Here is a 23,775-nt window from a genome sequence, read left to right on the forward strand (position 1 = left end):
CAAATTACCCCTTGCTGAATTCAGAATTTTGTCTACTTTTCAGAAATGTTGCGTTTTCTGGGATCCAGCATTGGTTTCATGCCCATTTCTGTCACTGACTGGAAGGAGGCTGAAAGCACAAAAAATCGTAAAAATGGGGTATGTCCCAGTAAAATGCCAAAATTGTGTTGAAAAATTGGGTTTTCTGATTCAAGTCTGCCTGTTCCTGAAAGCTGGGAAGCTGGTGATTTTATCACCGCAAACCCTTTGTTGATGCCCTTTTCAGGGAAAAAACCACAAGCCTTCTTCTGCAGCCCATTTTTCAATTTTTTTTAAAAAAAACGAAATTTTCACTGTTTTTTGGCTAATTTCTTGGCCTCCTTCTGGGGAACCCACAAAGTCTGGGTACCTCTAGAATCCCTAGGATGTTGGAAAAAAAGGACACAAATTTGGCGTGGGTAGCTTACGTGAACAAAAAGTTATGAGGGCCTAAGCGCGAACTGCTCCAAATAGACAAAAAAAGGCTCGGCACAGGAGGGGGAAAAGGCCTGTCAGCGAAGGGGTTAATATCAGCACTGATGACACACCTGCTACAAGTTCAAAATATACTGCTTATTCTTCTCCAAAATAAAATCACACCACCACCAAAAAACAGTCTCTACCCTACTCATAAATGCTTGGTCACTCTCTAAAAACAAGCACCCCATCTACAGTATGACCTACTCACTGACACTCAACCTGACTTACTCTTCATAACTATATCATGGTTGGGAGATGACATGGCCCCAGTGTTGCATGGAGCCGTTCCTCAAAACCATCACACAAAACCATATAGGCAAAAGAGGAGGTGGTCAAGCTGTTATATTCAAACAAGCAATAGGTCTCAGCAAAACAGACAACATCTCCATACAAGGTAGTGAGGCCCTTATCACCAGATGCAGCCCTACACCACCTTCCTCCTGTAACGTCCTCCTCCTTTACAGACCACTACCTAGCAAATCAACATTCTGAGACACATTTCTAAACACATTAGCAAACCTTACAACACTATACTCCAACCTATGCATTCTTGGGGACCTAAACACTGGTTTAACAAATCCAATCTGCCCCAACCAAAAGCTATCTTCACTGGCCTACTCACATTGAACCTACATCAAAACTATGGACAATCCCACACACATTGCTGGACACATCCTAGATGTCATTTTTGCAAACCCAGAACAAGCTACCGTTCAAAGCATCATACCAATCACATGGTCAGACCACCATTTGGTAACTTTCCAACATAAAACACCACAAATCAGCACACCGAACAGCAGATTACATACATCCACATATCAACCATGTAACAAACTAAATTTTGAATACTTAGAAACATAACTAACAGCCAACACAGATCTAGACAAAAAAACTGTTAAAAATCTTTGAGTGGCTTCAGGAAGCTTTCAATATCCTAATACCACCTCTCAGAAAAACAAAAAAGGACAAAAGAAAACAAGCACCTTAGAGAAATACAGATTTAAAAAAGATAAAACAACAAATCAGAAGGCTGCAACAAACCTTTCTCAAAACAAACAATATTCAAGACAAACTTCACTTACTCAAACTTTACAAAATATACAAATCAATTATCAAAACAGCAAAAACAATTGGGCAAGAGAGTGACCGAACCCTTACTCTTGGCGTACCAAGAGGTGCTCACTGTTGAGGAACTACTGCTAGATATGTTCACAGCGATGATTATCCTGATCCCTAAGCCTTGGAAACTGGCTCAGCGTTGTGACTTGTATCGACCAATATCTTTGTTGAACACAGATACTAAAATTCTGGTGAAAGTACTAGCTAACAGGTTGTGCACAGTAATAACGGATCTCATATATGCTGATCAGATGGGCTTTATGCCCAATCGATCGACGAAGTTGAATTTGCGGTTCCTGCATCATAATATCCTACATTTTAGAGATTGGGTGACCCCTGGGCCACAGTGTCACTGGACGCTCACAAGGCTTTCGATTCAGTCAAGTGGACATACCTCTTTCCACTCCTGGAGTGTATGGGGTTCGGCCCCACATATATCAGCTGGGTCAAACAGCTATACCAAAAATTCATGGCTAGAGTTAAGCCAAGCGGCCATCCATCTGAGACCTTTGCCATACAGAGAGGCACACACCAGGGCTGCCCTCTTTCTCCGATGCTCTTCACGCTTGCGGTGGAACCCATTGCAGAACTGCTGAGGGTCGAAACCCGGGCCTGGGGGGGAAAGGACAATTTTGGTGGGAGGAGTGAGTGTTGTTATATGCTGACGATATCCTCCTCTGCCTGTCCGATATCAATTCCTCACTATCTCATGTTAAGGAACTTTTTGGCATTATCGGTGAAGTCTCCAGACTTACCATTAACTAGGACAAATTTGTCTTGTTTCCACTGGAAGCATGGAAGCAGCAAACTATGTTGCCCCTCCATTTGAGAGTGAAACACCAAACGTTTAAATATTTAGGCATCTGGATCACCAGAGACATGACTTCATTCATACAGACCAACCTCGATCCCTTACTGAGAAGACTAGAGACAGACATTAAACATTGACGTATACTACCCTTCTCCCTCCTTGGCAAGGCTGCAATGTTCAAAATGATAGCCCTTTCTTGGTTGCTATTTGTCCTACAAAACACCCCATATATGATTCCTAAAACCTTTAAGAAATGCACAGACTCTTTGATAAGGACACTATTATGGGTCGGAAGACAACTACGTATTGCATTACAAACCCTCTAACGTAGTTAATATGAAGTGGGCATAGTGCTTCCCAACATCAGCAAATACTATGAAGCAGCTCAGGTTAGCTGGGTGAATGAATGGGCCTATGCAGATAGTCCTAACCCCACTGTCCGGATGGACAGATGGGGAATGGGGAATTAGAGCTACCTGCACGACCTCTATGGGGTGCATTAAGAAAACAGGCATGCCCAGCAACAAGCATGGTACTAAAGACATAGGTTAGCCTGATGAAGGAGACGGGCTGAGAATAAACACTTACACCTCACACACCGCTAAGGGAGGGGCTAGACTACCACCAGTGACTGCTTTGGTGGGATTTCAGGGCTGGGATATAATAGGGACGTCTATACTGGCCGATGTTGGGAAGCTAATGTGATAGCCCCATTCGAACACCTACAATCCAAATATAATATGCCAAATACACAATTGTTGTGATACACACAACTCTGACATGTCCTTAATAGCAGTAAAACTAAAGATGAGGAGACCCAGGAGGAATCTCCACTGGAATAGAATTACTAGACGGCCATATACAACACAAGTTAATTTATTTCACGTACGGCACTCTGATGCACAACACACAGGGGAATTTAGAAAACCTTAAGGAAAGGTGGGAGCAAGATATTGGGCATATTGAAGATGATGACTGGCAGGAGGCATTATTTTATCTGTTACCAATTATTAGCACTTCCAATTATCAACCATACACCAATATACATCTTTTTAAAAATAAATGTTAAAATCCCAGGTATATGGGGAAAAGGCATGTATTGTGGCTTGAATCATTTGTGTTAAATTGTGAATCACTATTCTGCACAGTTGTTACACAGCCAATATTACTTATCCACAGAATTGCACATGAAATTTATTAAATTTCAGAATAAAGTCACTACTTTTGGAGATGAAGTTCAGTGTTATTTTGCACAGCAAATACAAAAGCACATTTCTCTTAGTACATCTTGCCCTATAACAGCCATAGCATTTCTCGTTTTCTCTCTAAGCTCTTCCGATATATCTAACCTACCTAATTCTCAGATGGATTCAGAGACAACCCAAAAGCAGTAAATGGGTAAAAATATCCAACACCCCCAAAAGAGATAAATGCACAAACTGTATGTGGTAGTGAAATTGAAGTGAAGGCAAGATGGGTTCCTATCTAAGAACTGCATAACGCACGGGTATGCACTGAGAGAGCATTCGTTAGTGTAAAATAAACAGTTATTTAAAAAATCTAGCATATTGCTTCATCTTTCAGAAATAAAACTACATTTTGAAAAGCTGCAACCTTCTAATTAAAATAAAACATTCGATGTTTGCATATTTTTATGTTTGTGGACAAAATAAAATATTCCATAGTTTGAAAAAAAGCTACAAACAATTTCTTCTCAGACAGAATTCAAATTGCTATCTCTGCAAATAAAGAGTTTTATAAAATTCCCAATGAATTTCAAAAATCTAAATGCATGGAAGGAACTCATTCCATTACTCAAGAATTCACGGACAAACTGGCAAATCATTACACAACCAAGGCAGACACACTGGACTCCTATTTAAAACAAAGGAAAACCACCAGCACAAGAGGAAGCCAATCCAGCCTTTGCACTCCTTCAAACAAATATCACAGAGTGAATTTATGGATCTGGTCAAAGCAAGTAGGCCTTCTGGCTGCCCTTCTGACCCATGTCCACCACACACCTTCAAGAACATTCTATTATCTACTTCTGCTACCACACCAGTAAGAAGAATCATCAATAATTCTTTAAATATAGGAATGTTTCCTGAATACCTTAAAAAGGCATACATATGCCCATTATTAAAGAAAACAAACCTGGACATGCATGACCCAAACAACTACAGACCAACTACAAATGGACCTTTCCTGGGTAAACTGATAGAAAGAACAGCATTTGCCTAACTGTCGCAATTCATTGAAGATAACTCCATACTTTCAGACTACCAAACTAGATTTTGCCCAGGAAAAGGCACAGAATCGCCATCTGGGATGATCTTAAAAACACAATAGATCACAATGGAGATTCTGCACTACTTCTCTTGGACCGCTCAGCTGCCTTTGACACATTTGACCATGACACCCTAATACAAAGACTCTACGAAGCCGGCATGAGAGAACTGCTCTCAACTGGATCACATCTTACTTTCCGAACAGAACAAATGTCATCCATATTCCCCCTTTTTCCTCTAAACCCTAGTTCACAAAAGCAGGTGTCCCTCAAGGCTAAATCGTCTCACCCATGCTTTTCAAGATCTACATGATGTCATTATCAGCAATAATCAATGAATTTTCACTCACATGCTAGAACTATGCAGATGACACATAAATACTCTTAAAACTGGAATGCCCCAGAGACTTTGGAAATTCACAAAACTTCAATTGCCTCAGACTCATTGATCGGTGGATAACATGAAGCCATCTTAAACTGAATGCTTCCAAAACCGAAATACTCACGTGTGGAGACTGGACAAATTATGACCAACTCTGCACCTGGTCTGATGATCTGGGACCACCTCCTAAAGTATTTAAGGAAGTTAGATACCTTGGAAATACTATGGACTCCAAGTTAACAATAAACGCCCAAGTGGACAAATTAGCAAGATCAAGCTTCATCACCATGAAAACTCTGCAACGCATCTTCCCCCACCTCTGATTTCCAATCAAGGAGCAGGCTGCTAGCTCTCTTGTATTATCTGAACTGGATTACGGCAATGGCCTCTACCATGGATCATCTTTATCTACTATGAAAAAACTACATCACATTCAGAACTTGTCTGCCAGACTACTCCTATGTGTAAAGCCACAAGCCCACAACTCCCCTGCCTTGAGGGCCCTACATTGATTACTGGTTGCCAGAAGACTCACCTTCGGGTTGCTTTATACAACCCATAAAGCAGAACTGCTTTTCATCAGGAATAAAATCACTAAATACACTCAACAAAGAAACCTCAGCTCAAGATTGGCACCCTGCCTCAAAACACCATCATACGATAAAAAGACAATAGGTGGCCAAACTGTGGAATTCATTACCCCCAAATATAAGATCCACGGATTAGTTGGCTCTTTCCTACATAACTGCTCTACTTAAACTACAATGGACTGCATATCACTGTCTATGTAAACATTAATTATTTGATTATATGTATATATCTTGATATGTGTATTTCTTTGTACAAACATGCATATTAACTATTTTATCTTAGACTATATACAGACTTTTTAAGCCTGTTTAACATATGTATATTTTACTTATGGTTAAATGTATATATGTATGAACATGTATGTATGTATGTGTGTGTATGTATATATATATATATATATATATATATATATATATATATATATATATATATATATATATATATATATATATATATATATACACACATATATATATATTTATATAATGTATATATTATGTATATGTGTGAATGTAAATATATGTGTGTGTGTGTGTGTGTGTGTGTGTATAGTATTCAATGCTTAACATGGTCATAAGTCATTGCTTAGTTTCTATATAAGTTATTTGATTAGATACTTATGAGTCTCTGTTTTTATTTTATCTACCAAAATACATAAATATTATCTTAACTGTTTATCTACAAGCATTTCACTGTTGAAATATTTAGGAAAGATAAAATAATGTTATAAAATGTCACAAATAAATTAATTTCAAATACTGCAACACTTGAAAGTCTGTGTTTACACAATACAACTTTAAATCTCAATATATTATTTTCCTTACACATATATTCCCTTACTCTGCAATCATGTATCTATATATGTATTACTTTAGTCCTACTGTACAAGAGGAAAATAATACTCTCTCAAAAGCTTTACTCTGTCTCACCATCCCCCTATTCACCTATCGGTCTATCCTACAATCTCCAAAATAACCCTTCCTAGACTCTTCCCTCCTCTACTGCTCCTGGCTCACCCCAAACCCCAGTTTACTACTATGATCTCGCAAACAACCCTACTAAATTCTCCCTCATTTATCTCTCCTTTGACTCATCCCAAACCCCATTTTACCACTATGATCTTTCTAATCCCTTTCTACAGGCTTCCCTCCCCCATCTCTCCTTTACTCATCCAAATCCTCATCTTACTACTATGATTTGATAGGTGACCTTGCATTATCTTTTACAACATGGACACATTTACACAAAATCATTGTGAACAACATCCTCTCATGTTCTCTTGATCTTGTTCATTCAATGTACATTTTTACTGCAAATGTAACCATTCATGGTCCATTTTTACCGCAAATTGAGCCTAAATATGTGAAGTGCCATAATGGTGTAATTTTAGGAAAGTCTTATAATAGGCATAACATAAAATTCCCTAAATGACTGGAATTATGCCTCATAATTGTCGTTTCACTCAGGCCTAATTACAATAGCATTAAATGAGGTTTTAGTTAAGAGGATTTCATATCACGTCTATTAAGTTATAACAATCGTCTGCTACCGATAGAACCTGCTACAATGTCTAACAATCACTTACAACGGTCTGGCCACTCCCCAATGCTCATAATACTAATGCTCTAGCCTCTAAATAAAACTGAAATTCTCAACTTTTCCTTCCTTTGGTATCCTCAATTTCTACCTTTGCTTTTGACTCCCCTAATAATTTTTGTTGGATTCTTTTTAAATGTGCATAAATTCATTGAGCACTGGTAGGGAAAAACCTTTATTAAAGAAAGTGATTCATTTGATGTCTTCATACACAGGGTGTGTGCAGCCATCATGAAAGCTAGGTTAGTGTTTAATTTCTGACTAAATGCACTCTTTTTTTGCATTTCATGAGTCTGGGTGAGATGCCATCCAATCACGCATGCTTGCCTTAATGACAGGTGTTTGGTATAATGTAATCATATGACACAGTTAATAAAATCACTCAAATCTGAACAGTTGTGAGACCTACACAAGTTGTTTGTGCAGTGTCCATTCAGGTTGTCTGTCCATGTATGTAAAGTTATGATGAAATTTGTAGTTACTGCTGAAGATTTGCAGGAAATGTATGTAAACATCCTTCGTCACAGAATGCTGCAGTACATAAAGGAAACTGACCTGACTCAACATATAATTGAACATAGTGACTGTCCATCCCTTTGTTAGCTTTGTACATATGAAAGAGGAAGGGAGACAGTCACATCTTTGTGAGTCAGACTAAAGCCAGGCCTGAGTACATTGCTGTTAGTCAGTCACGCTGAAGAGATGTCTAAGTGAGTTGGTGTTTGCTCGAGTGACATTTTAATTTGATCTCCTTTGAATCTAATTTTCATCTGTGTGCAGGTCGTTTGCATCTCCTCATTGAAGCTCAGGTTGCTGCTTCTGTCTGTTAGCTTATATGCTTTCTGGTTTCCCAGCCCTGAGAGATCAGCATTTGTGTTTTCCCAATTTTGAGTGGTCTCCTACCCCAAAGTATGGGTGTTTGGAAGGTAGACACACAACCTGCAAGCAACTGCAATACCTCAGCTAATCAGCTGACCAATGAGGCTAAACACACCTGCTGGAGGCTCTCTGTGGAGAGAAGCTCATTTCACTTATCATGTAACTGTGGTGTTCATTAAGGGGGGAGCCAACTCCTGTGGAAAGGTTATTTTGTTGCTTGGTCCTTAAGTTAGAGAATTTAGCCATTGATCTTAAGGGTCTGCACAAAGAGTACTTTATATTTGTATTACTCCCCGGAGTACAAGAAATTGTGAGTTCAATATTAATGATTTCACACTGCATAGAACTCTGACTATGATATTGTGTCCTGTTCCATGTAGGTGTGTTCTGTCATATTGAAGAGGGGTCTCTTTGCTCATCCAACTGGGCAGTTATTAAAGTACAATGCCAATTGTATTCCTTTGTGCTCTTTCTGAACAATCACCCCTATGCAGTTGAAGCACATGCAACATAACCCACAAAGAGCTCGGAGAAGAGGCCTTGCCACTGAGGATGGAGTCATCGTCTCTTCTACTATTATTGGGTTAATGTGATATCACTACAGCAAGCCACACACACATCTGACTTAGAGGGCACTACTAGCTGGACAAGCATTTTGACCCAAGGGGCTTATTTGCAAAGCAAACATTGCTTTTCTCGTTCTCAGTCTTCACATTTGTGCCATTAGCTAAGATAAGAAAACAAGTGCAATATGCTGGTATTTAGGGTATGTTTCGCTCTGAAAAATCACAAACAGACATTTAAATCAAACAAAGCCCTCAGCGTTTCTACACCTGGCAGAGGGTCTTTGAGGATCTTTGAGGAGCTGGTGGAAATTTCTGAGGACATTATTGGTTTCAAGGGCTGCTTAAACATTTTGTTGATGTTTGATAGAAATTGTGGGCCACCATGGGCTGGATGGCAGTTTCTGAAGATTATATATAGTTACTCTGGAATCTTTTTGGGTCTATGGACCTTTTTGAGGTCTGATTGAGAGTGTCTTAGGAATAGATGTTAACGTCCAAAAGCTGAATGAGAGTCTCCAAGGCAGTGTGGGGGAGGTGGTTTTTGAAGGCATGCTGGAGGTAGCTAGGGTAAACTGAGGGCCTTTACGGCAAGCTGGTGAGTGTAAGGACCAGCTGAGGGTAACTGAGAGCATATGTATGGTCTCTGAGGGTATGCTTGTGTTCTCAGCAGGCATGCAAGAGATATGCAGAGAAGATGTACCAAGAGTCTCTACGGGTAACCAGGGCTGTAGACAAAATTTTGAGAAGATATTTGTATTTAATAGATCAGACCAATCTGCAATGTCTTTATTGACTGCTGAGTAGAATTGTTGAAGGTGTGGGGTTACACGTGTGGAGCATCAACATATTCTTAGAATTCCAGACTGGTTTACTCCAGTGCATGATTGGAGCTGCTGGCCCATACTCATCTAATAACCCTAGAATCTCAGCACATATGTTAATATCAGAGTGCATGTGTTTGGACCCGGCCATATATCTTCATGATCCATGACGCTGGTCTATTTTCTAAAAAGCTACAGTTTGTTTCTTCAAATAATTGTGATGTCACTGCTTTGGCTTTTCATGTGGTCTTCAAGAAGCACCATGAGTCAAGTCTAAATCAGACCAGCTGCTCAATTGTATGCACAGTGTATTAAAATGCAAAATTCAATACACTGAAAATCACTCCTTGTCTCTAAAGTTGTAGGATAAATACCAAGAAGATCAATATTAGAGTGGTGTTTTAATTTGCAGTTTGCAATTGCTGTAGCATTTTCATTCTTCGCAGAACCCAATGTCCTTCGAGGTTGATGAATCTTTGGACTCAGCATAGGGTGTGGTAGAACCACTAACAGAATTTCTACACAAAGCAAATTAAGTTACACACCATGACCAATGGGGCCATGGAAGGAATACTCCAGTCAGGAATAAAGTTGAGGAGTTTATTACAAACTCAAGGTAAAAGTCATGTAGACAATTCGCAAGACCAAGTTATATAGATACGGAATTACCAAGGGTTGCCCAAAGCAACAAAATAAGTTCAGACGGACTAACATTAATACTAAGCATTCAAGAAAAATAATACAAGTCATTGACAGGAATATGTATGATACAGAAATCAAGTGGTGCTCAGGTTCGCAAAGCATCAGTCAATTCAGTTTAGCAGAGTTACAAATTTAGCTGGGCACAGGAAAACCATGCATTTGGCCGAATCAAGGAAAAACATTTGTGGGGTTGATTACATGCGGGCAAAAGACAAAAAGAACAAAAAGGACAAAAAGAATTTGGAAAAGGGAAAACACAGGCAAAAACCTACCAGCTAAGAGAGCTAAGGTGGGCAAGAGATGGATAAAAAGGGAAAGTGTCAGCATGTCAGAAGCTCAATCAAGAGTCTTCTGAAGGGGTTTGGAAGGAAGGTTTCTTAGTCTCAATGAGGCATTTCAGAAGGGCAAAGCCAGAGAGGGATACCTCTCTGAGGAGCACAGCTTGCGGGTTTCAGGTAAAAAGAGCTCAGCATCTTATCTTCGGGCATCTCAATCTGACCAAAGTCCAACTGGTTATTGGTGTATTAAAGTTTGTACAGCATTCTGATTTTTCAAAGTTGACAGTCCATATTACGTTGAAGGGGCAACATCCAATAGAAATTGATCACACAACTCCAACTGCAACACTTCAATATTTTCCCAAGTCTGTCAAGGGAGCATCTTCTTTCCATTTTGCTCCACATGAGTTTAAAACAATAGTATAAAACAGTCCATAGTAAAGGATGTTCTGCATTCGAAGACATTGTTGCATTTCTCTGTTTGTCTAGAACAACAGGGGTCTATTACTAAAGCTTGTTTTCTCATGGGAACAAAATCTGAAAGAAAGCTCATCTTAAAGAAATAAATCAACATTCGCTGCACAGTCACGAAATACAGGCTTAATATTCCTCATTTAGACTGATGCAAGTGAATTAATAGAGTACATTAACTGCGCAAATAAAACACATTTACTAAGGAAACTATGATTTCTACATTAATGATTCTTCATTAGGATTTAGATTTCAGCAACTTTAAATGAAATAACTCTGTCAATACATTTCAACCAGTATAACGTGGAACTACATTTCTTCTATTTTGCACACATATTTAATTAATTAATCATTAGAAATTCTATATTATTTCAATTCATTCTATTAGACTAAAGTCTAAATTACATCACGATATCAGTTTAATCCATCAAACATTTAGTTTAATTCAAATACCACCTATGTGGAACTCTAAAATGTAAATGAATGCACATTTAAATTGACTTGTCAGTGCAGCTTCTACATTCAAACCATTAGTACTTTGGTTAACATAATGCATCAACTGCCACATATAGATGACTTTTGTGACATGAGGGACAGCACTAACATTTCAACTACATAACCGATAACGTTGGATGTTTTTTAAACTGTTCTAGAATATAAAGACATTCGGATGACAAATTGTATATGCACGATTTTGTGCAACTAGATATTGACAAACACCATGGAAAGTTAAAATATACTCACACTAATCTAGGATTAGGGTTATTGTTAGGATTTGTTAGGACTATGATTTGGGTAACAGCTAGTGCTATAATTGGAGTTATGGTGACAGTTCGGGTAAGAGTTATGTCAAACACAAATGCCACAACTTTTTGTTTGCTTTCAAATTTTACACCACGTACACAATACAGTCCTCTGTTACGTGAACAATACATGTCCAGACATTTATGGGATTACATTCACAAGTATTCTGTGTTAGAAATGGAGTCTTTGGTTGGCAGCCAGGTTACCCCCTGTCGAAGCAAGGACCCTCACTCTGGTCAGGGTAAAAGAGAATCACCCTCAGCTAACCCCTGCTTTCCCCCTTGGTAGCTTGGCACAAGCTGTAGGCTTAACATCAGAGTGCTAGGTGTAAAATATTTGTACCAACACACACAGTAACTTAATGAAAACACTACAAAATTACACAACACAGGTTTAGAAAAATAGAAAATATTTATCTAAACAAAACAAGACCAAAATGACAAAAATCCACAATACACAAGTCAAGTTATTAATTAGAATGCAAAAAGAGACTTCATCTAGTTTTAAACACACACTAACACTGTAAGCATTAAAAATATTTTTACCTTGGATGCGTCAAAAATAACCCCGCACAGGTGAGTGAGCATCAAAAAGGGCTTGAGATGAGTCTATTTCACTCACAAGCGAGACCTTGCATCGTTTCTTCTTTCATCGGGTCGGAGTGCGTCGTTTCTTCTCTTTGCAGGAGAGCGATGTGTTGATCAGGTCAGCACTCTCAGGTCCGGGCAGGCCTTGCGTTGTTTTTACACACCAGCAGTGCTTGTGTCGCAAATCCAGCCGCACAATGATCCAAAAACCATGCAGCGCGGGTTGCAATCTCACCAGCCTCCGTCAGCGATGCTGCGCGTTGTTTCTCCAGCTTCGTGTGTCGATTCTTCAGTTGCGGTGCAGGCCGTGAAGCTGGCGGCGTGTTGATTTTTCAGCCGAAGATCGGAGTCATGCCGATCTTTTCCCCGCACGGCGTTCTGTGCGTGGATTTCTTCCTCTTAGGCTGCCAGCCTCTCCTTTCAGAGTCCAGGAACTAGATGGGCACCACTTGCCAGGGTAGAAGTCTCTCCAGAGACTCCAGGTGCTGGCAGAGAGAAGTCTTTGCTGTCCCTGAGACTTCAAACAACAGGAGGCAAGCTCTAAATCAAGCCCTTGGAGATCTTCAAAAGAAGGAAGGCACACAAAGTCCAGTCTTTGCTCTCTTACTCTGGCAGAAGCAGCAATTGCGGGATAGCTCCACAAAGCACAGTCACAGGCAGGGCAGCTCTTTATCCTCAGCGCTTCAGCTCTTCTCCAGGCAGAGGTTCCTCTTGGTTTCCAGAAGTGTTCTAAAGTCTATGATTTTGGGTGCCCTTCTTTTACCCAATTTCTCCTATGAAGTAGGCCTGCTTCAAAGCAAAGTCTCTCTTGAATGTGAAATCCTGCCTTGCCCAGGCCAGGCCCAGACACTCACCAGAGGTTGGAGACTGTATTGTGTGAGGGCAGGCACAGCCCTTTCAGGTGTAAGTGACCACTCCTCCTCTCCCTCCTAGCACAGATGGCTCATCAGGAAATGCAGGCTATACTCCAGCTCCCTTTGTCGCACTGTCTAGTGTGAGGTGCAACCAGCCCAACTGTAAAACTGACCCAGAAAGGGAATTCACAAACAGGCAGAGTCACAGAAATGGTATAAGCAAGAAAATGCTCACTTTCTAAAAGTGGCATTTTCAAACACACAATCTCAAAATCAACTTTACTAAAATATGTATTTTTAAATTGTGAGCTCAGAGACCCCAAAGGGAATCTACACTTTAATCATATTTAAAGATAGCCCCCATGTTAACCTATGAGAGGGACAGGCCTTGCAACTGTGAAAAACGAATTTAGCAGTATTTCACTGTCAGGACATATAAAACAAATTACTATGGGGGTCATTACAACCCTGGCGGTCAAAGACCGCCAGGGCTGTTTTGGCGATTGCACCACCAACAGTCTGGCGGTGCAATCTTGGGTATTTTGACCGTGGAGGAAGCGCCGCGGTCGCACCGCCGGGGCCGGCGGTTTCCCGCTACATTTGCCCTGGCGGTGATAATCCGCCTGGGCAGCGCTGCTTGCAGACAGTGAAAAGCGCGACGGGTGCAACTGCACCCGTCGCACGGCCGCAACACTGCCGGCTCCATTTGGAGCCGGCTCCTGTGTTGCGGCCGAGATCCCCGCTGGGCCGGCGGGCGGAAACCAGGTTTCCGCCCGCCGGCCCAGCGGGGATCTCATAATGACCGCGGCTGGAGTTCGGCCGCATTGGCGGCCGCCCGGCAGTCAGATCTTGGGGGGCGGCTGTAGCCGCCCGCCAAGGTCATAATGAGGGCCTATATGTCCTACCTTACCCAGACACTGCACCCTGCCCTTGGGGCTACCTGGGGCCTACCTTAGGGGTGCCTTAGATGTGAGAAAAGGAAGGTTTAGGCCTGGCAAGTGGGTACACTTGCCAGGTCGAATTTACAGTTAAAACTGCACACACAGGATCTGCAGTGGCAGGTCTGAGACATGATAACAGAGCTACTTATGTGGGTGGCACAACCAGAGCTGCAGGCCAACTAGTAGCATTTGATTTACAGGCCCTGGGCACCTCTAGTGCACTGTACTAGGGACTTAGTAATACATCAAATATGCCAATCATGGATAAGCCAATTACATACACATTTTGTAAAGGAGCACTTGCACTTTAGCACTGGTTAGCAGTGGTAAAGTGCCCAGAGTAACAAAAAACAGCAAAATCAGAGTCCAGCACACATCAACAACCTGGGAAACGGAGGCAAAACGTTAAGGTAGACCACGCCAAGAATGAAAAGTCTAACATCCTGGAATTATAGATGCTTTAGATCCCTTCTAATGGAATTTGTAAGGAAGGCATACATCTGCATCTGATGGAAGGCATACATCTGCAACTGATATCAGTCACAGTGTTGAATTCTCAATGATGCCTGTTCTGTGGATTAATCAAGTAGATCCAATTTCCATGCCCAACACACTGCTTGTCTTGTAGCTCCTACATAAATGAACAACAATTTGAGTAAACATTTCTACAATTCTTTCTGCTACGTTCCCTAGAATTATCTACTGGTTGGCTAAACCAAGATTGTATTAGTGGCTACATTACTTACTTTGGAAATAGAACACCTGGGGCCCTTATTATATTGAGTGCGCAGGGGGGCACAATAAGGGTGTGTGCCTGAATTTTGCACCCGTGGAGCACTTTAATATTGCACAGGGGGCTGCAGAGGCTGCTGTAAAACTGGTAACAGCTGTGCCGCATGTGGCCTCGAGCTATTACAGATGCAGGTGCAGAGGCAAATGAGCTATCCAGGAGACGCACTGACTGTGAGACAGAGAGATAGTACACAGTCTTTTCACCTCACCCGAAGGCACCTTAAAAGGGAGCAAAGAGGGTGCCACGAACTCTCCATACATCCACCCTCAGGAGACATCAGCCCTTCACCATGCCCCATTTAGCACAACACCAATGAACTGTGAGAGAGGGAAGACTCAAGTATCCCTCTTCACATTTGCAAGGGGCGCGCGCGCCACTGCCTATACAGAAAGAACTGTGCTGTTGTATGATCCTTAATGTTGCGTGTCAGTATCGAGGCCATAAAAGTGTGGGATTTGTTACTCTTCATAAAATGAAACATAACATAACAACATAATATACTATCTTCGTGCACACGAAGTAATGTCTTCTTCCCTTGTTTCTTATTTCCTGCAAGCAGGTGTTGATAACATGTTACTTAGGATCAGTTGGGGATGCTAGTGTCTTGAATGGTAAAAAAAAGGCTTTATTTGCTTCTGCTTCCAGGAGGAAGTGTGAATTAGCTGTCAGGACCCACGGATGCATGGCTACTTCAGAGCTGCCTTGTCTTTGGGACTTTCAATTACATCAGTGTTGTAGCCTCAGGCGAACGAAATCGAAGAGCAGGGTGCGTTCCATTTCGATTTACCGGATGGTCTGGTATACAGAAAATATTATAGGAGCCATTGGATGGCTCAGTGCTCGGCGATGACGTAAGGGTCACCATGGAGATCTCATTCCCACAGAGAAGAATATATTGCAAACAGTTCTGCTTTTGAAGTGGTACATGTGAGGTGCCTATTATTGTCTTTGTCTTAGAATATGCCTTACATCAGCGGCGGCGCCAGTTGCAGGCAGGAAAGGAAGTACATATTTGTCAATTGCGCGTAATCGACTTTTGGGGAGGAGAAATGCGTACAGTGACAATTAAAGGCGCATGCACACGGCTTGTAGACATAAAAAGCCAAGAGCGAGCTTGTGTTTTCTTTGAAGGTTTGAAATTTAAACAGTGCGGGGTGCCGCAGAAGCTAATTGTATGAACTACTCCGCGTTAGGTCTGGCTTGACAGAACAACCGTTTGTAATCTTATGTGAATAAACCTCAAAAACAGAGCTTTTAAGAGTACAACAGAGAGGAGCGTTTGCTGTGCCTTAGGTGGACAAGAGTGCATGTTTTGATTGGGCAGGAGTTGTGTGCTTCACTGCTTCCAGTGATAAAATGTTCGCCTTCCGAAAGCTGTAATCATTTATCAGATTGCAAATCAGAGGTCTTGAGCAAACCATTATATTACTTCATTATGAGTCTAAATGCTTCTGACCCCAAAGTAGGCTTAAATGCAAATCTATGAAGCAACGGACTTAGAATGGCATCAGAATAAGTGCAAGTACCAACAAAACTCAAACTTAATGCACACTGCCAGTGAAGGGGAAATACCGATAAGCTTTATATATTAAAGGTAATTCGTATTCAAAATAAGCAGGCCTTGGCCTGCCAAACATGTGACCGTGTAAGATTTCTACTTCAAGAACTTAGGTTTTCATTGGCTATTGAAGACTTTTATAGTTAAGACTATGGGTCTGACAATGGTATGCTTTCTGTCACAGGTGCAGTGCCTTCAGGATTTCTTTGGGGACGATGACATCTTTGTTGCCTGTGGCCCGGAGAAATTCCGTTACCAGGATGACTTTTTGCTGGATGAAAGTGGTAAGCAATGTGAAGTCTATGTTACATCAAAGGTGGAACGAGGCAGTAGGACATCACTAGTGTAGGTGGACTGAGACTAGGTGAGGCTGACGAGTATTGTCCAACCGCAGGAGTAAGAAAAGGCGAGTTATTCCATAGGAAGGTCTACTTTTCTTCCAGGATGAAAGATTGATTAAAAAAACACAATAGAGTCAATCAGCACAAATATTACAGATATCTACTTGCATAAGGATGCAAATAAGAAACATTCTCATAAGAAAATAATCCTATAAACCTTATCAGCACGCTGCTGGTTTCAAGGGAATCTAGTCTGTAAGACTTTGAATTTATGCATCGGGGACTAACCAGTTTACCCCAGTTGGGGGAAAATATTGGCCTATGCTACATATATTAGTCTTGTGTTTAACTCCATTTCCTAACATGAAGCGTTGTCTTGGACTTTCTGTCAAATGCTTTCAGCAAACAGAACAGTTCAGATGTATTCATTTTGGCCAACACAGTGGTATTCTTAGGCATAGTCATTGTTCCCCCTCTTTTACACTCATGGATGTTTTTAGAGTGTCATCTCACTTACCACCTTATGTCTTCAATGTGTGAATGTTATGTTCTAAATAAAAGATTTCTGTCCTAATTGAAAACGAAAGGAAATAATTATAGTGTTTCCCTATTGGCATTGCAATACACGACTTTTACTGTGTCAAATGTGTTCACGTGTGCATCCGAACTAGAAGTACACAATTTGCCATTGGTCCCTAAGCAAATCTTAGTTAATATACAGAACCTGTATGCGAAACAAAAATTGAAGAATGGCTGTGTTAACTGTTGTTGGTATCTGTTATTACTATGCTGCTGTCCATGTCCTATGCGTTTTTTTCAGTGAAACTGCTAAGGGAAAAATGTAACCAATGAACACAAAAGAGCAAGAAAGCAACATATCAACCAACCAGCACCATCAACAATGACATGATGTGAGGCTAAAGCCACAAAATAACAGATTCTCACTTCTCTCTGGGACTTGTAGGCAAACAAAATAGGGGATGGATATTCGTGAAAAACCCCAAACATCCTCTCCCTGTGAATAGGTGACCTGGAATTTGTGACTGGACAACACTTTGTGATAAGAAATGGGATTCAGTTGTATTGAATCATTGGCTGATGCATGGTTTAAAGTTCAATATTTCAAAAAGTGGTGGTCAATGTGATGATTCGTATATGGGCAGCAGTAGGAAGCCCTGCAGCTAAAAGATAGGAACAAATATCAATAGGCAGCAACAGAGATAGAGTGGGAAACTTGGTTGCGGTGTATTTAGACTTCAGTCAATCAATCAATCAGTCAACCAGTTGACTTGTAAAGTGTGGCTAATTACCCGTGAGAGTATCCAGCTGCTGGAAGGGAGCCAGGACTTTATTCGAGCAGCTAGGTCCTCATCTGCTTTCAGAATTCCGACAAGGGGGACGTTGTCTGGATGTGGAGGGGCGGCCTTCCTGCGCCATCTCTGTTGGGTAGAATGACCAGCCTCTGGTCCTTTGACAGCACATCCGGAGGTAGGAGGGGGGGGGGCTACAGCCTGGAAGAGGGAGGTGGAGATTAGGTTCCTGGTAGGTTGGTGGAAGTGGAGTCAGTGGTTGATGTATGCTGGGCCGGAGTTCTGCAGTGCCTTGAGGCACTTGAATTGGCATCTCTGGGGGCCAGTAGAGACTTCTTAGGTGAGAAGTGATGTGTGTTCGCCACAGAAGGTCAAGAGCTATTCTGGTGGCAGCGCTCTATAAGGTTTCTGATGTGTTTTGATTGCATATTGTGCGGCAAGGATTAGGTATGGTTTATTAAGCATGAAGTGAAGACTTTTATAAATTTCTTGAAGGTAGGTAGGATGAATGGCTGTAATGGGTAAAAGGAGACATTTGTGAACTACCACATGCTGAAATTATATACATTTTCATTTTGTAAATGTGCAAAGTTAGTGCTACACAATGTGCAACCTTGTTACAGTTGAAAACTACAACCTACTGCATGAGAGCCCTATGGAGAAAGCTAGCATACTACAAGGAGGTGTTGTATTGTTATGCCATTAATTGTGTTTGACCAATGACTTTGTGTTTCTCCACTGCCCATACTAGTTGTTTAATGTTCATCAGTAGCACATTACATGTTGTATTCAGTTTAGCTGCCTATTTAACGTGGCATTAACGTGGCATTAGATATTACTGCCTATTTAACGTGGCATTAACGTGGCATTAGATATTACATTTTGTATTCAGTTTAGCTGCCTATTGGCTTTATCGTGGAGTTCGACATTGCAGTTGAGACATTGCAGATGAGCTGTGTTTCTCCACATGATAGACCAAGCTGTGTTTTTCATATTGTGTTTACACCGAACCCTAGCGTGATAAGAGAGCGTATATTTTGTGTTTTCATCTCTATCCAGCCTGGGAATGAACGAGGTTTGGAGACTTGGCCACTCTCCAACTCTTGTTCTGTTCTACTATGTACAGTAGCCAGCATGTTTTGACTAAGAGGCCTGTTAGCAGGCTTTTTGCATTATAAGACGATGTCCCTGGGCAGCAGCAAGGGAGAATTTTCCAGGACTTCAGTCAGGAGCGGACGTCAGCTGCCTGACCTCCCGTTTGGGTGGAAAATCTCTTTCTCGCAGTTGAACAGGAGTCCCCAACTTGCAGGCATGAGAAAGATGACGAGCAGTGATAGGCCCTACGGTGATGAATTTTGACTTTTATTCATTGCTTTGAAGTTATGCTATAATATAATCACATGTATTTGCTGTGTACAGTGTAATTGAGAAGTACTTTGATATATTTTGCTTTCATTGCTGTGACTACTTTTAAACGTGTGCTTCCAACCTACTTATCTCGTCTCTCAGGAACCTCGTGGTGAAGTAATAATAATAAATGTCTTCTTTAAACTAAGAAGTGCATTCCAGAGAAGTTTTGTCAGCTCGGTCATAAGATAAAGAAAGCAAATCATGCATACATACCTATAGTCACTATAAATATACTACATGATTATACGGTCCCATGCCCAATAGGATACATTATACTATTGTATGAAGAACAAATTATTTGAAGTGAAAACACATATAAACCATGCTAAATGGAATCCCATCTATAGGGTCAGTTTCTTGAAATGCCTTTAACTGTAGCCATGCAATCACACATAAAAAGTGGGGTTTTCAACTAAACATATATTGATTAACAATGTTAGCCATTCTGATAATCTTGAGGAGCTTATTCCAGAGAGTACTATCCAACAAAACCCTCTAGATGTTTCAATGCACAGATTGTTTGAGGAGGAACTACATTGCCTATATGGAAGACAGTGCCTAACTCCTTCCTCCTTTAATATTTCTGTAGGTAAAACAAAAACCTTTGCAATCGAATCGGAATGTCACTAAAAGCCAATCCAAAGATTTCTTTGCAAGAACAGAAGATCTATTTGTAGAGCCTACTCTTCTGAGTGTTTTACTGTATAACATGTTTTATATATCTTTGAGAGGCTCAAGTAGTGGCTAGTGACATAGTCATAATGAGAAGTGGCAGAAGATCTGAATACTGATAAATTCAGGTACTACCATACAATGTCTATTTTCTTACTCACAAAGCAGAATAGGGTGGGCTTATACACTATGTTTGTCAGGACACCAAGGCAAAGCTAAAGAAGCTAACAAATATTCTTGATGGTGTTGACCATGGTGACTTGTGGATGTCTACAATGATCTTCTTTGACTAACTAAGCTTGGTGTTGAGGTGAATAGAATTATCTCAGTTTTCCAAGTATTGAGTTACAATCAGGTATCCCTCATTTAGGCAAATGATATGTGCAAAACATTCAAGAATGATGTTAAACTACTCTCATATTCTTTCCAGCCTAATCAGCAGCAAAGTATCATTGGCATGCAACTTAATCAAACCATATCTCACTGAATGAGGGGCATGAGGTCCCTAATGTAGTTATTAAAAATATATGGTAATATGTCACCACTGTCAGCACCCCACCGACAATGGTGGCATTCCTGGTCAAAAAATGCCCTAGCTTTTTATTTGTAACACGTCACTCAAGAAAAGCATTGGATGATCTTCCACTGACCGCTGAAAAATCTGCTACATGCTACGTCTTGCAAATGGGAAGCAAGTGAGGTTGTTATCTGCATTGGATGTCACGGACAAGTCAATAAGTACAAGCAGTATTTACTTACCCTTTATCAATAACTGTAAGTAGGTCATCTAACACATTAGGAAGAGACGACTCACCGCTCTAATGGGGAGGAAAAGCTGACTTGTTAGGATCTAAGAGCTCATGAGAGTCAAGGTGGATTTGGATATGGGTAGTAACCACGTTTTCCAAACCTTTCTCAAATATCTGGGAGTCAGCCGTGGGAGTGTTATTGTTAGGGACTTTTCCATCCAACCTGTTGTTTTTTTAAAGGAGCATGATAATGGTCATTGTTATTGAGACTGGGACTACCAACTGAAATAAGGAAAAATTAACATGAGGAAAGGACGTTACAGAATTTATGCAAGACCAACACAGGAATAACACTGAGTGGGGGGATTCAGTTGGTTTAATTCTTGTAGAAATATACTGAATCTTTTCTGGGGATAGTTCCCTGAATGAGAAATCAATTGTAGTTGACGATTCATTGTACAGTACACTTGGTGGAACAGATTGTCTAACATTTGACATAAGGTTCATCTTATGTTTGAAAATTTTCATCAAAGAATGTAGCAGTCTCATCACACATCTCTTGTATGGGTAGAGCCTTCAACAAAGTGCGCTTATGACTGATGGTGCATAAGATTTATCAGTTTTTGTCCAGTGCTGTAGCTCGATTGTAAACTGCAAACTGATCTTGTATAAGGCCCTGTCTTCCGCCCTACATTTTTTCTGCCATTTTTCTTTCGAAGATAACATCCTATCTTCTAGACTTTTAGCTCACTAGAAAACCAGATGTATCATTTATCTGAATAGCGATTACTTAATTGCGATTTTCTGCGAATCGCAATTAGGTAATCGTTATTTGAATGTATGATACTCCAGGTGTTTCATGTAGCAATTCCCAATGGCTCGCAAATTGACCTACTTCATCAATATTCATGAGGTAGGTCGCAATTTGTGATCCCTTAGGAAACGCTAAAATCACAGGGATGGTGGCCTGCTGGGCTCAGCAGACCACCATGTTTGTGATTGCTTTTAAATAAAGCAATCTTTTTTTATATATATATGCAGTCCGTTTTCCTTATAGAAAAAGGGAATGCATTTAAAAAAGAAAAATGAAAAGTTTTCTTTTCATTTTTTTTAAGAGTAGGTAGTGGTCCGTGGGACCAATGCCTGCTCTTAAGAAATTATTTTGCAAGTATTCAAAAATGGGAAGGGGTCCCTTAGGGACCCCTTCTGGTTTGTGAATGGGTTACCTCCTACTTAAAATAGGTGTTAAAATGTGAATGTTTTGCGACCACAATTCGGTCACAAAACATTCCTCCATACCGCTGCGATTTGGTATTAGGAAGGGACGACTTTGACATGCCCCTTCCTAATACCATACAGTATTGGTAAGTAATCTCAATTCCATATTGCGATTCGGTAACAAGTTACCGAATCACAAATTGGAATTCATACATACCAAAATGCATTTTTGCGGTCGCAAATGGCCCAATCGGGCCACTTGCGACCGCAGAAATGCATGATACGTCTGGCCCGGTATGCTTCCAGGACTGCTTGAAAGTTTAGAGCTTAAGTATCACTACCACTCTGTGTCCAAGAGCAGGCAGGTCATTTCAGTGAAGGATTCCTTTCTACTAAAGCATTCTAGTTATTCGATAAAGCAAGCATAAATAGTTGTATCAAGATATATTTGTGGGTCTTTAGACAGATTTCTTGCACATTTGTGGGACTGAGGAAATTTAGATGGGTGGCAAATTATTCCAACATGAGCCAGCCAGATCAATGGGAAATGATTTCTATTCACGGCTGGAGAGGACTTGGGTAAAGTTACATCCAGTTTGTGTCATATAATATGAGATGGGTCTCTAAAAGGTTGTTTCAGCTTCAGCAGCACCATAGGCACAAAGAAACATAGCAGAGACCTAGTGGGGAGACTAAATGGAGATTGAAGTATCCATTATCCAGCTTGCGTGAGGTTTAATCTTCTCACCACCAACACTAAACGGATGGTTGAAATGGTATTACAGTATTTAATGCAAATATGGTCCATCAATTCATTTGTGTATTGTATTGTCGGTCTGTGACCTCAACACTCGTCAGTGCATTGAGAGAACTAAAATAAATTAGGGTGGCCAGCACAGACAGAGGATACTCTGTCTTTTGGCTTCACTCTCATGGGAAAAGGTACCTAGTGTGACCAAATTCTTGGTTCTTCTCACTCACATAGAAAGGAGTCAAGAGACACTCTTTCTTGTTTTTCTTTTTTTTGGTTTCATTCAGACAGTCTTTGTAGACTTTGAATGTCTCTGTCTGAAGGAATAATTATGAAATAGCTGTCCAGCCTGAGAGAGGAATATTCCTCGATTAAACAGACTGATCATGCCTTAATGTAATATTACATGATTTCATAGGGTGGTTTAAGGCAGGGTGTACCGATAACCTTCAAGCACCTGCAATTAAATGTACTTCATGGATCAGATATTGATGTATTAATTTGTTTATTTAGTACATGTTTGGCATATCTTGGAATTGAATTGAACAGCTGCAAAAGCCTAGCGAATTATCATAAAATTGACAAAATAAAAATGTTTTAGGATGTTTCCCAAAAGCTAAGTGCTCGTGTAGACAATGGGTTTGAATACAAATGTCTTTCTATATTTGGCAGTAAGAGATTAAACTTTTAGCACAATGACCTGGAAGTCCTACACCGAGACCTGGAAGTCCTACACAGATGAAAAGAGACAGGTGAAAACAAGACTCTAATATACCTTGTCCA

At 40.6% G+C, this 23,775-nt stretch overlaps 1 protein-coding gene across 2 annotated transcripts in view; it reads left to right on the plus strand.

Moving 5' to 3' along the window:
* Positions 1-23,775, plus strand: part of DCLK1 (doublecortin like kinase 1) — a 1,081,753-nt gene that overhangs the window by 449,521 nt on the left and 608,457 nt on the right. For both annotated transcript variants that reach the window (XM_069205533.1, XM_069205532.1), the window contains exon 4: positions 16,726-16,825. In XM_069205533.1, the coding sequence (XP_069061634.1) occupies positions 16,726-16,825 (100 nt within the window). The remainder of the gene's footprint in view (positions 1-16,725; positions 16,826-23,775) is intronic.

The sequence above is a fragment of the Pleurodeles waltl genome, chromosome 8, assembly GCF_031143425.1.
Source record: "Pleurodeles waltl isolate 20211129_DDA chromosome 8, aPleWal1.hap1.20221129, whole genome shotgun sequence".
NCBI classification, from domain to species: Eukaryota; Metazoa; Chordata; class Amphibia; order Caudata; family Salamandridae; genus Pleurodeles; species Pleurodeles waltl.